The sequence below is a fragment of the Tamandua tetradactyla genome, chromosome 3 (genome assembly GCF_023851605.1).
Source record: "Tamandua tetradactyla isolate mTamTet1 chromosome 3, mTamTet1.pri, whole genome shotgun sequence".
In the NCBI taxonomy this organism is placed as follows: Eukaryota; Metazoa; Chordata; class Mammalia; order Pilosa; family Myrmecophagidae; genus Tamandua; species Tamandua tetradactyla.
In genome coordinates this window covers 15,413,974-15,426,658 of record NC_135329.1, presented here as the reverse complement: position 1 = coordinate 15,426,658, position 12,685 = coordinate 15,413,974, and the positions used below count along the sequence as shown (strand labels likewise).

At 37.9% G+C, this 12,685-nt stretch overlaps 1 protein-coding gene across 1 annotated transcript in view; it reads right to left on the bottom strand.

Annotated features, from left to right (window-relative positions):
• Positions 1–5,294: 5,294 nt before the first annotated feature.
• Positions 5,295–12,685, bottom strand: part of LOC143677058 (disintegrin and metalloproteinase domain-containing protein 18-like) — a 117,474-nt gene continuing 110,083 nt past the window's right edge. The window contains exon 20 of the mRNA XM_077152555.1: positions 5,295–5,446. Within this exon, the coding sequence (XP_077008670.1) occupies positions 5,404–5,446 (43 nt within the window). The 3' untranslated portion in view covers positions 5,295–5,403. The remainder of the gene's footprint in view (positions 5,447–12,685) is intronic.

Genomic DNA, 12,685 nt, shown 5'->3' with positions numbered 1-12,685 from the left:
TGTTACTTACTCAGGCCTTCAGGGCCTGCTTGAGCTGTCTTTCATATACACCGCCTCCATTTGATGATGGAGTGCCGCTGTGCACACCCACATGTATGACTTGGTAGGCCAGACAACACATATCCATGATAAGCAATTCAGGTCTTATGACAATTTGCTGGCCCATGGCTAAGCATCTCTATTAAGCTACTAGTATACTAAATATACTAAGATACCAAGCAGTATCACTACTAAGGCTCAATAGTAAGCCAGAAGCGGTTTCTCAAAAGGACAGTAGTTATCTGCAGAAGATAGTAAGAACTTTGCTCCAAAACTGTACAGGTATGCACAGTGATTTTTCTATAAAGGCCTCCCAAAGTGTCCCAACAGCATCTCTATCTGCCACTAATAATCGAAGCACTGTTTGCTGTAGTGAACCATATGGCCACAGTGGCAAAACAGCCTGCAGTGTAGCCTGAATCTGAAGCAGAGCTTCCTCTTATTCTAGTATCCCTGGAAACTAGCAGCTTTTGATTCACTAGGTAAATGGGCCAGAGTAGCACACCCAAATGAAGAATATGCTGTCACCAAAATCCAAAGAGGCACATTAGGCATTAGGGTTTGTTTTAGGAGGGGCTAGAAGTGATAGCTTATCCTTCACTACAGAAGGAATAACTTGACATGTCCCACACCCATGGATGTCTAGACATTTCACTGAGGTGGAAGGCCCTGTATTTTTGTTGGTTATCTCTCAGCCTCTGCTGGGCAAATGCCATACAAATAAGTCTAGAGTTGTTGCTACTTGTTGCTCACCAGTTCCAATCAGCATGTCATCAACATAATGGACTAGTCTGATGTCTTGCAGAAGGAAAAGGTGGTGAAGATTCCTACAGACTAGGTTATAACATAGGACTGGAAAACTGATATACCCTAGGTAGGACAGTGTAGTTGTACTGCCAGCCTTGTCAATTGAAATCAAACTGCTTCTGGTGATTATTAATAAAAAATATTGAGAAAAAAATCATTTTCAAGATCAATAGCTGCAAGGTACCATGTAGTAGGGGATGTGTTGAATTGTTCAAGAAATACCTCATCTGAAATAGTAGCTGCACTTGGTGTCACCACCTGGTTAATTTCCAATAATCTACTGTTATCCTCCAAGATCCGTCCATTTTCTTCACAGGCCAAATGGGAGAGATAAATGGGGACGTGGTGGAAATCAGCACTTCTGCACCTTTCAAGTTCTTGTTTGTGGCACTAATCTCCACAATTCTTCCAGGAGTGCTGTATTGTTTTTGGTTTACTATTTTTCTAAGTAGGTTATGGTCTAGTGGCTTCCATTTGGTCTTTTCTCATTCCATAGGTCAGGGAACCGATGTGGGGATTCTTCCAATTATATCTATTCCAATTCGCATTCTAGAACTGGGGAAATAACCACAGAATAGGTGCAGAGACCCCTGTATCCACCGTAAGGTGGACTTGAGTTAAAACTTTATTGATCGCGTGACCCCCTTAGGTCCTTATTGGGGCTGGTGGGCCACAGTATCACTCTGTGTCACTACAAATTAGTGTCAGTTCAGAGTTAGTGTCAAGTATTCACGAAAATATTTCCCCCCAATGCACAATGACCCTGAAAAGAGCTGTCAGTCCCTTTGGAGAAGGCTGGGAAAAAGACTTACGGTATAAATATTTGGACATGTAGCCAGGTTCTTAACCACAAAGACCTGACCTCACTTTCATTCAGGGGATTCTGGATCTGTAAACTCTCAAGTTTGGAAATTGAGAGATTGTGACAGTTTTTGTGATTTTAGTTAGACTTTACTTGATATAGAACTCTTCTGTTTATACAGATCAAGCAAGAATTTAGTGTACTTCCCCTTTTCACTCCCAGTTACCTCATGAACTAAACAACCTCATACATCTCTGCAAGTCATAATATTCTGACTATTGCTTTGGCTCAGCTTTCCATTGTGGTATCCGTCATGCCCACCCTGTCTTTGTTGATTAAGTGATATTACTTTGCTTCTGCCAACCTGGAATCTACTCATCCTCATGCATTTAAGGATCCTATTAAGAATAAATATTGTGATCATGCTCCCCACAGTAATATATGACATGGAGAAGAGTGAGCACATCCATTAGGGCTGATGGAAGTCCTTTCACAAATTCAGTTCTCCCAACTGTGGTGAAACATTTGTCTTCTAGTCACTCCTAGTTGGGTGAGCAGTGCTTACATGATAAATTCTAACATTTCAATCTCTCTAATCCTGTGGATACCTTTATCTACATTATATCAGGGCAGTTTTTAGCATTTTAACTTCATTTAACGTAGGTCACCTTTTTGGTCCATGATTCAGCCAATCAACTGAACAAACTTTTAGAACCCTTACAACTGTGGCTACAGAATCTAACTTTAAATCCAGAATCTCTGCTTAGGAGATTCCATAGCCTGATCTAACTTTATATTCCCTCCACCTAATTCCCACATCTTTAATATGCACTCCCACATATATTCCACAGATTTATGTCCCTGTAAGTTGGAAAAAAGCATGAAATTCGTTTAGAGTGTAGCACACCTTCCTTATGGGTCACACTTTTTACCTGACTTATTGGTGCCTGCTAGGATTTCAATTTAATTATAAGTCTGGAGGCAAAGAGGGTTGGTAGGGGGTTAGTCATGAGAGGAATTAGCAGTGTCCTGCAGGTCAGCTATCTCAGGGGATTCCATTCCAGTTTGATATGACAACATAGCATTAATCTCCTCAGATGGATAGTAGGGGTTGTTCTTCCGGGGAGGCCATCACAGGTTTATTTGGCAAGGAAATTCACCAGAATTTAGGGTTTTGATGCCCTCACCATCATCAGCTCATGTGTTCCCGTTCTAATTTTCAAGATCCCACTCATTATCAAACAATGCCCTCACTTTAACGACAGACACCATACAAGGTTTGGAATTTATGTTTTAATTCAGCTACTTGCTCAATCAATGATACTTTGTATTTGTTTTTCAGAAACCTTAATTCTGTGGCTACAAGAAATAGGAGTTTCCTTTAGGGCACACATAGACACTTTCATATCATTCATGTGGTACTTGAGCTGGTAATTTGAATCCCTGAGTTCATCCATTTCTTTAACCACTTTGTCCAGCATAGTTAGGAACAACCAGCCAACTGCAATATACGTTTAGCTTTACAACCCTATGCTAATATACAAATACATAGCCCTCCAGAGCCTCTTATTAGCATTTAAGAAGGAGTATCCAGTGTGTTATTGTGCTTCTCTCTATCGCCAATTCATGTTATGGACTATCAATGCCCTCTTGATCGTTAGTAATAGTCATTATTGCCTTTAAATTTAATCAGATTAGAGAATCCATTCAAAAAACCCAAGAACCAATTCAGAAATTTCCTTAAGATTGTTTCACAAGATCCTCATTCAGTAATAAAATCTGTATTAGGGTTCTCCAGAGAAACAAAACCAGCAAGAAGGATAGATAAACAGATAGAGATAAATGATAGGCAGATGATAGATAGATAGATAATATTTATTATAGGAATTGGCTCACACAGCATGACTATAGGCTGGAAAGTCCAAATTCCATGAAGCAGGCTGCAAGTTGGAAACTCTGTTAAAGGTGAAGTTGAATTATCCCAGGGTAACTTGGCTGACTGAATAGATACAGATATTCTTCTTGACTTCTGACATAATCGGTTCTTGCTTTTAAGATCTCCAACTGACTAGATGAGGAGAAGCCTCACATTGCTGAGGGTCATCTCTTTTGTTGATTGTAGATGCAATCAACTGATAAATGCAAATTCATGAACAAAGTACCTTCACAGTAACAATCAGGCCAGTGTTTACTTGACCAAAAAAAAATGGAACATTCTAATCTAACCATTTGAAATGTGAGATTCACCACCACAGCAGTATAGAGTAGCATCCTTATTGTTCGAGGGCTCTTGTACAATAGGTTATTGTACCTTTCTCTGAGGAATTCAACTCCCAGTCAAAACCCTGAATGTCATTTTTCAAGCCTAATCTTAGGCAATTATGCAGGCTTTATCAGACAGGCCTCTTAAGGGAAAGCCGCCCTCCCCATACCAGACTTTGTGCACAGCCAGTGCATTACACCCTCTAAGGAAGTTGTAGACAAGGATTCAGTAACCCCCTCTGGCTGGTCATGCTTTTACACTTATCTAAATTTTTAAGTTGAGGGCTTCCCCAGGTGCCTCTGCTAAGATTTTCTTATCAGGGAAATGGAGGAAAGTCTTGGAAGACACTATCTCTGCTCTGACTTAGTGTTCAGCCATTTTCTCTTCTTAGTGCGCCCTTCCCTTCCTCTAGCACTTTGGTCCATTATACTGCAAAGCCTTATGTTTGGGGTTTCCTCAGCAGTGGGACTATATCATGCCTACATTGGTCCATCTGATCCTCACCTGGTGGTGCTGTTCCATGGGGATGCAGCACTTTTATTCTGCATTAACCTCTTGCTTATACCATCACAACAAGTAATTAAATGTTTCACTACTCCGTTTTGTCTTAATTGCTTACTTTCTATGCCTCACAGTTCAGTTCAGCTCTCTGAGCTCAGCTCAACTCTTCACATTGTCTAGAGACACGTTAGGGCTTTTTCCATGCAATTCCTGAGTGCATGAAGATGTATCAGCAGCAGGCCTCCAGATCCCATCCCTACCCCCTCCTGCCTCCATCTCCACATGAGTTGCTTGACCTCTTATGTGAGGTCAGACCAGTGAGGTACAACTGTGCCAGTCGTGCTCTGAGCCCTCCAAGCACAGGGACTACCAGCCATTCCTCCCCTTGGCACTCTAGTTCCCTTAAACAGGACGAGGTCGCATTCTGACTTGCTGCTCCTGGACCTCCCAAGTGAGACAACAGGGGTCTTCCCAATCTGGCCTGGAGTTCTGGAACCAGAAGGGCAACTCTAGCCATGCCTGGGGATGGCAAAAGTCTCTCTTGCAGAGAAGAGCTCTCCACTTATCATGGCCTGGAGAGGTCAGCTCATCATGGCCAGAGAAGAACAGCAAGAGAGGCAGCATTGCATGGCTGCAAGTGTCAGCCTTGGGGGTGCAAGTGTCAGCCTTGGGGGTGGAAGAGCAGCAGCGGGGCCCTCAGTTCCCCACTCAGAGCAGAGGCCAAAGAAAGGCTTAGGGTCGGAGGGTTCTCAGCACCCCAGCACCCCAGCACCCCAGCAGGACCGGGCTCTGCTGCCATCCAAATTGCAGAGTTTTCAGTTCCAGGTGTGCCCACCCCAAAACACTGCAAACATATAGACACACAGGAGCTTGCACTTTTGCACACTTTCTTTTGAAAACACTTGAAATGTAAATGCCTTCAGGATAACATAAGATCTGAAATACATCTTCTCTTGTATTAGGCCATTTGCTTGTGAGATTCTTGGTAATACTAATTTTCCACATCATAGCTTTCCGGTACAATAGCTGAATTACTGTTGTGAAGGAAAACAAAAAAACGGAAATCCATAATATTTTTAGTAGCAGACAATTACCTATTTTAACCATATCTACTGCTAGATTTCTAATCTCGATCTCAGGTTAAAGCATGCATATGCACACAGACACACACACAAACACCCTATACACTCTTAAAAAATCAATTATTCTGTATTATTTTGCACTCCGACCAGGAATGTGTTAGTAATCAAGTTTTTCCACATACTTGCCAGGATTTAATATTATCGTTATGCTTTATTATGCCATTCTGATTGGGGGAAATGTGATTTCTCATTGTGGTGTTCATCTACATTTCCCCATTGACGATTTTGAACAGATTTTTATGTGTTCACTTGTCATCTGTGAATCCTCTTCAGCGAATTCTCTGTTTATATTTTGCCCATTTTCTAACTAGGTATTTTGTAAAGTTGTTTGATTTTTTAAAAATATATTCAGATACAAAGACTTGTCAGATAGGTAGGTCGCAATCTGTAGCTTGACTTTTCATCCTTCTAACAAGCTATTTGGAAGATTAAATGTTTCTAATTATGATGAAGTACAATTTTTTCTCATGGATTATGTTTTCATGCTTTCATTTTCATGTCTAAGAAATCTAGATTTAACCCTAGGTCCTGATGATTTTCTATGATTTCTTTTAAAAATTGCATAGTTTTGCATTTTACATTTATGTCCATAATTCATTTTTAAAAAACTTTTTTTACTTTGAATTAAGTTATACTTATAAGAAGTTGCAAAGAAATGTTACGAAGCTATTGTAAACTTCACTGTGTCCACTTAACCCGTATTAACATTTTGCATAATTATACTATAAAATGAAAGCCAGAAAATTGATATTGAAACAATCCACAGAGCTTTTTCAAATTTCCCCAGTTATAAATGAAATAATTTGTATTTGTTTGTGTGTGTATGCATGGTTCTGTGCAATTTGATCACATGTGTAGTTTCATACAACTATGACCATATTTAAATACAGAACTCAGCCAGCAACACAAGCATTTTATATGCTACCCCTCTGTAGACATACCTACTCACTGTCCATATTATTCCTAACACCTGGCAATTGCCAATCTATTCTTCATATCTATAATTTTGATACTTCAATAATTTTATAGAAATGGAATCATGTAGTAAGCTTTTGCAGTTGGCTTTACTTCAACAAGGAAAGTACGATTTCCTTTAAAGTCTTCAAAATTGTTGTCTATTAACAGTCTGTTCCCTTTTATTGCTATGTAATATGTTATGTTGTGGTTTTACCACAGTTTGCTTATGCATTTACCCATTTGGTGGTTTCCAGTTTGGGGCTATCAGAATATAAGGTGTTATGAACATTTGTGTGCAATTTCTGTGAGAATACAATTTCCAGTTCTCTGAGATAAATGTCCACAAGTGAAATTGCTAGCTCTATTGCTCTCCCAATGTAACTGACATTATTTGGAAAAGAGTATGGGGAAGTTCAAGTATAAAGACACTGCCAAAAACAATGAAGACTATTGTGGTAATCAATTAAGAGGAGGCTAGCAAATCCGTGAGAGCAACAAGCTAAGTTGTAGAAAGAGACTTCAAATAAGAGTCCTCTTTGGGTCAGAGAGAAGAAACAGCCTCAAAGACTATCCCTGCTAAAGCACCCAAAGTTAACTGGAAGTGCACAAATATACATGTTACAGGTGTCCCAGAAAGAGGAGAGAAGGAAAAGGAAGCAGAGGGGCTAAAGAAGGCAATAATCACTGAAAATTTCCCATTTTTTTATGAAAGACATAAAATTACAGAACCAAGATGCCCAGTGTACCCCAAACAGAATAGATCCAAATAGATCTAGTCCAAGACACTAATCATATTGTCGAATGTCAAAGACAAAGAGAGAATTTTTTAAGTAGCAAAAGAAAAGTACTCCATCACATACAAAGGAAGCTCAGCAAAAATCATGGAGGCTAGAAGGTAGTGGCATGATATATTTAAGATTTTAAAAGATAATAACTGCCAACCAAGAATATTATACCCAGCAAAACTGTCCTTCAAAACAAGGGGGAGATTAAAATATTTTCAGACAAACAGTCATTGAGAGTATTTGTAGCCAAGAGATCAGACCTACAGGAAATACTAAAGGGAGCACTATAGGCAGATAGGAAAAGACAGGAGAGAGAGGTCTAGAGAAGAATGTAGAAATGAAGATTAACAGTAAAGTTAAAAAGAGAAAAAAATTAGATATGATATATAAAATCCAAAAAACGGAATAGTAGAAGAAAATACTGCCAACAGTATATGATAATGGATCAAGCTCCCAAATCAAAAGACATAGACTTTCAAAATGGATTGAAAAACAAAATCCATCTATATGCTGTTTACAGGAGACTCATTTTAGACTGAAGGATGAAAATAGGTTGAAAGCAAAAGATGGAAAAGGTATTTCATGAAAAAAAAACATAGAAAAAAGTGGGTGTAGCCACACTAAAATCAGAAAAAAAATAGACTTCAAATGTAAAACGATTAAAAGAGACAAAGGAAGGCACTATGTATTAATGAAAAGAACAATTCAACAAGAAGAATAACAACCCTACATATTTATCCACCAAGCAAAAGTGCTCAAAAATACAAGAAAAACACTGACAACAGTGAAGGGAGAAGTAGACACCTCTACCATAACAGTTGGAGACTTCAATTCCCCATTTTCATCAATGGATATAACACCTAGACAAGAGATCAATAAGAAAGCAGAAAGTCTGATTAATATGATAAAATAGCTAGATCTAACAGACATTTACAGAACATAATAGCCCAAAACAGCAGGATACTCATTTTTCTCAAGTACTCATAGATATTTTCAAGGATAGGACCATATTTTGGGTCAAAAAAGACTGAAATTATACAAAACACTTTATCAGTCATAATGGAGTGAAGTTAGAAATCAATAATAGGCAGAGGTCCAGAAAATTCAGAAATATATGGAGTGTAAACCACACTCTTAAGCAACGAAGGGGTCAAGGAAGAAATTACAATAAAAATCAGTAAATATCTCAAGGCAAATGAAAATGAAAACACAACATATTAAAATGTATGGGATGCAGCAGAGGTGGTACTGAGAGGAAATTTATTGCTTTAAATGTCTATATTTTAAAAGAAGGAGCAAAAATGGAGGAGTTAATTCTTCACCCGGAAGAACCAGAGAAAATACAGCAAACTAACCCCAAAGAAGAAAAGGAAAGACAGAATGATGATTAGAGCATAAATAACTAAAATTGAGAATATGAAAGCAATAGAGAAAATCAACAAAACCAGAAATAAGTTCACTGAGAAAATCAATGGACCCTTAGTTATGGTGACAAAAAAAAGGAAGGAAGGAAGGAAGGAAGGAAGGAAGGAAAGAAAGAGGAAAGGAAGGAAGGAAGGAAGGAAGAAAGGAAGAGAGAGAGAGAGAGAGAGAGAGCACAACCCAATAAAATCAGAAATTGAAGACTGGACATAACTACTTATCTCACAGCAATAAAGGAGGTGATGAGAAAATACTATAAGCAACTATATGCTAATAAACTAGACAATGTATATGAAATGAACAACTTCCTAGGACGTGAATAACTAGCATTGATTCAAGATGAAATAGATTACCACAACAAACCAATCACAAGAAAAGAGATTAAGTCAGTTATTAAGAACCTCCCCCAAAAGAAAAGTCGAGGACCAGTAGGCTTTACATGTGAATTCTACTAAACATTCAAGGAAGAATTAGTACCAATTCTGCTGAAATTTCGAATAAATTGAAGAGGAGGGAAAGCTACCGAATTCATTCTATGAAGCCAATATTACCTTCATACCAAGGCCAGAAAAAGATACTACAAGAAAAGACTATACAACAATCTCTTTAATGAATATAAATGCAAAAATTCTCAAAAATATACTTTCAAGTTGAATCCAGAAGCATGTTAAAAAAAAATCATACACCATGACCAATTGGGTTTTATCCCAGGTATGCAAGGCTGGTTCAACACAAGAAAATCAAATAATGAAATACACCATACCAACAAACCAAAGTGGAAAACCCACATAATTATCTTGATTGATACAGGAAAGTCACTCGACAAAATTCAGAATCCTTTCTTGATGAAAACACTTCAAAAGATGGGAATAGAAGGGAACTTCCTCAACATGATAAAGGGAATATATGAAAGACCACAGCTAACATCATCCTCAATGAGGAAAAACTGAAAGCTTTCCCTTTAAAAAATCAGTAACAAGGCAAGAATGTCACTTGTTACCATTGCTAGTCAACATGTGCTGGAAGTTCTAACCAAAGCAATTAGACATGAAAAAGGAAATAAAAGGCACCCAAATAGGAAAAGAAGAGGTAAAACTCTCACTTTGAAAATGATATGATAGTATAAGTTGAAAATCCAGAAAAATCTACAGCAAAACTAGTAGATCTAATAAATGAATACACCAAAGTGGCAGGGTACCAAGATCAACATCCTCAAATCAGTAGTGTTTTATACAAATTTACTTATAGGTTCAATGCAATACCAATTAAAATCCCAACAACTTTGTAGAAATAGAAAAACCAATAACTGAATTTATTTGGAAAGGCAGGGTGCCCTGAATAGCAAAAATATCTTGAGAAAGAAAAATGAAGTGGAAGGGCTCAACCTACCTGACTTCAGAGCTTATTACAAAGCTAGAGTGGTCAGAAAACACCATGGTACTAACATAAAGATAGATACACTGACAATGGAATCAATTTGAGTGTTTAGAAATAGACCCTGTCATCTGCGGACAATTGATCTTTGATAAGGTCAAGCCAACCCACCTGGGACACAGCAGCCTCTTAAATAAATGGTGTTTAGAGAACTGGCTCCTCACACGAAAAAGAATGAAAGAGGATCCATATCTCACACAATATAAAAAATTAACTCAAAATGGATCAAAGACCTAAACATTAGAGTTAAGCCCATATATATTTTAGAAGAAAATGTAGGCAAATATCTTATAAATCTTGTGATAGGAAGCAGTTTCCTAGACCTTATATCTAAAGCACAAGCAATGAAAAAAGAAATAGATAAATGGGATTGCCTCAAAATTAAACACTTTTGTGCATCAAATAACTTTGTCAGGAAAGTAAAAAGGTAGCCAGTGCTACGGGAGACAATATCTGGAAGCCACATATCAAACAAGCGTTTAGTATCCAGAATAAAGAAAGAGATTCTACGACTCAACAACAAACAACCCAATTTTTAAAATGGGCAAAAGACATGAAAGATAATTTTCAGAAGAAATACAAATGTCTAAAAGCCACATGAAAATATGCTCAACTTTGCTGGTTATTAAGAAAATGCAAATCAAACCACAATGAGATATCATCTGATACCCGCTAGAATGGCCATTATTTAAAAAATGAAAATCAGCAAGTACTGGAGAAGATGTGGAAAAAGAGATACACTTATCCACTGTCATTGGGAATATAAAATGTTACAACTGCTCTAGAAGGCAGTTTGGCATTTTCTCAAGAAGCTAAGTATAGAATTGTATATGATCCAGCTATCCCATTACTAGGTATATATTTAGAGGAAATGAATTCAAGGACACACATGGATATTTGCATGCTGATGTGTTCTAGTTTGCTAGATGCTGGAATGCAATATACCAGAAACGGAATGGCTTTTAAAAAGGGGAATTTAATAAGTTGCTAGTTTACAGTTCTAAGGCCAAGAAAATGTCCCAATTACAAGTCTATAGAAATGTCCAATCAAAGGCATCCAGGGAAAGATACCTTGGTTCAAGAAGGCCGATGAAGTTCAGGGCTTCTCTCTCAAGTGAGAAGGCACATGGCGAACACTGTCACAGTTTCTCTCTCATCTGGAAAGGCTCATAGTGAACACAGTCATCTGGAAGGGTACATGGTGGACACAGCATCATCTGCTAGCTTCTTCTCCTGGCTTCCTGTTTCATGAAGCTCCTCAGGAGACATTTTCCTTCTTCATCTCCAAAGGTCGCTGGCTGGTGGACTTTGCTTTTCATGGCTATGTCATTCTCTTTTTGCTTTCTGAATTTCCCATTCTCCAAAAAGTTTCTTTTAAAGGACTCCAGTAAACCAATCAAGATCCACCCAAATGGGTGGAGACACATTTCCCCTAATCCACCTTAATAACCACTCTTGATTTGGTTACATCTCCAAGGAGATGATCTAGTTACATACAGTATTGAATAGGGATTATTTTGCCTTTACGAGATGGGATTTTGATAAAAATATGGCTTTTCAAGGGTACATACATCACTTCAAACCAGGACATTACATTTATAGCAGCTTTATTTATGATTGCCTAGGGATGGAAACAGCCCAAATGTCCATGAACAGATGAGAAGCTAAGCTATCTGCAGTATATCTCTATGATGGAACATTACACAGCTATAACACAGAATAAGGTCATGAAGCATGTAACAACATGGATGAACCTTGAGGACATTATGAAGAATGAAATTAGCCAGCAACAAAAGGACAATACTGCGTAATCTCACTAATATGAACTAATATTAATGAGTGAACTTTGAGAGTTAAAGTTAAGAACACATTATCAGAAGATAGAAAGTGGGTGGAGATTTGGCATTTGGTACTGAGAGAATACAAATTGTGCAGAAGGACTGATTGTAAAAACACAGAAATGGATAGCATAATACTATCTGATTGTAGCACAATAAGTACACTGAATGAAGCTGAATGTAAATATGGTTGAGGGAGAAGGGCTGGGGACACATACGACACTAGAAGGGAAGATAGATTATAAAGACTAGATGATATAATTTAGGAGTACCTAGAGTGGACAACAATGATGATTAAATGTACAAATATAAAAGCATTTCCTGAATGAGGGAGAATGTCAACATTGCAAGGTGTTGAAAATGGATGGCATACAAGAAAAAGTACCATCAATGCAAGCTAGGGTCTATAGTTAATGGTAACATTATAATATGCTTCCACTGAAGGTAACAAAGACATTTTGCCAAAAATAAATGTCAACAAGTGGAGGATATGGGGCAGAGGTATGGATTCTTTTTAGAAGAAAAGGAAATGTCTTCCTATAGATTAAGGTGGTAAAAGCAAGGCTATTTACATAGGTTGGATTATATGATGTACAAACAAAACTGTTTAAAAATGAACAGAGAGCAGCAAGTGCTAGAGAAAATGTGGAGAAAGAGATGCACCTATTCATTGTTGATAGGGAAGCTGGAGGGCA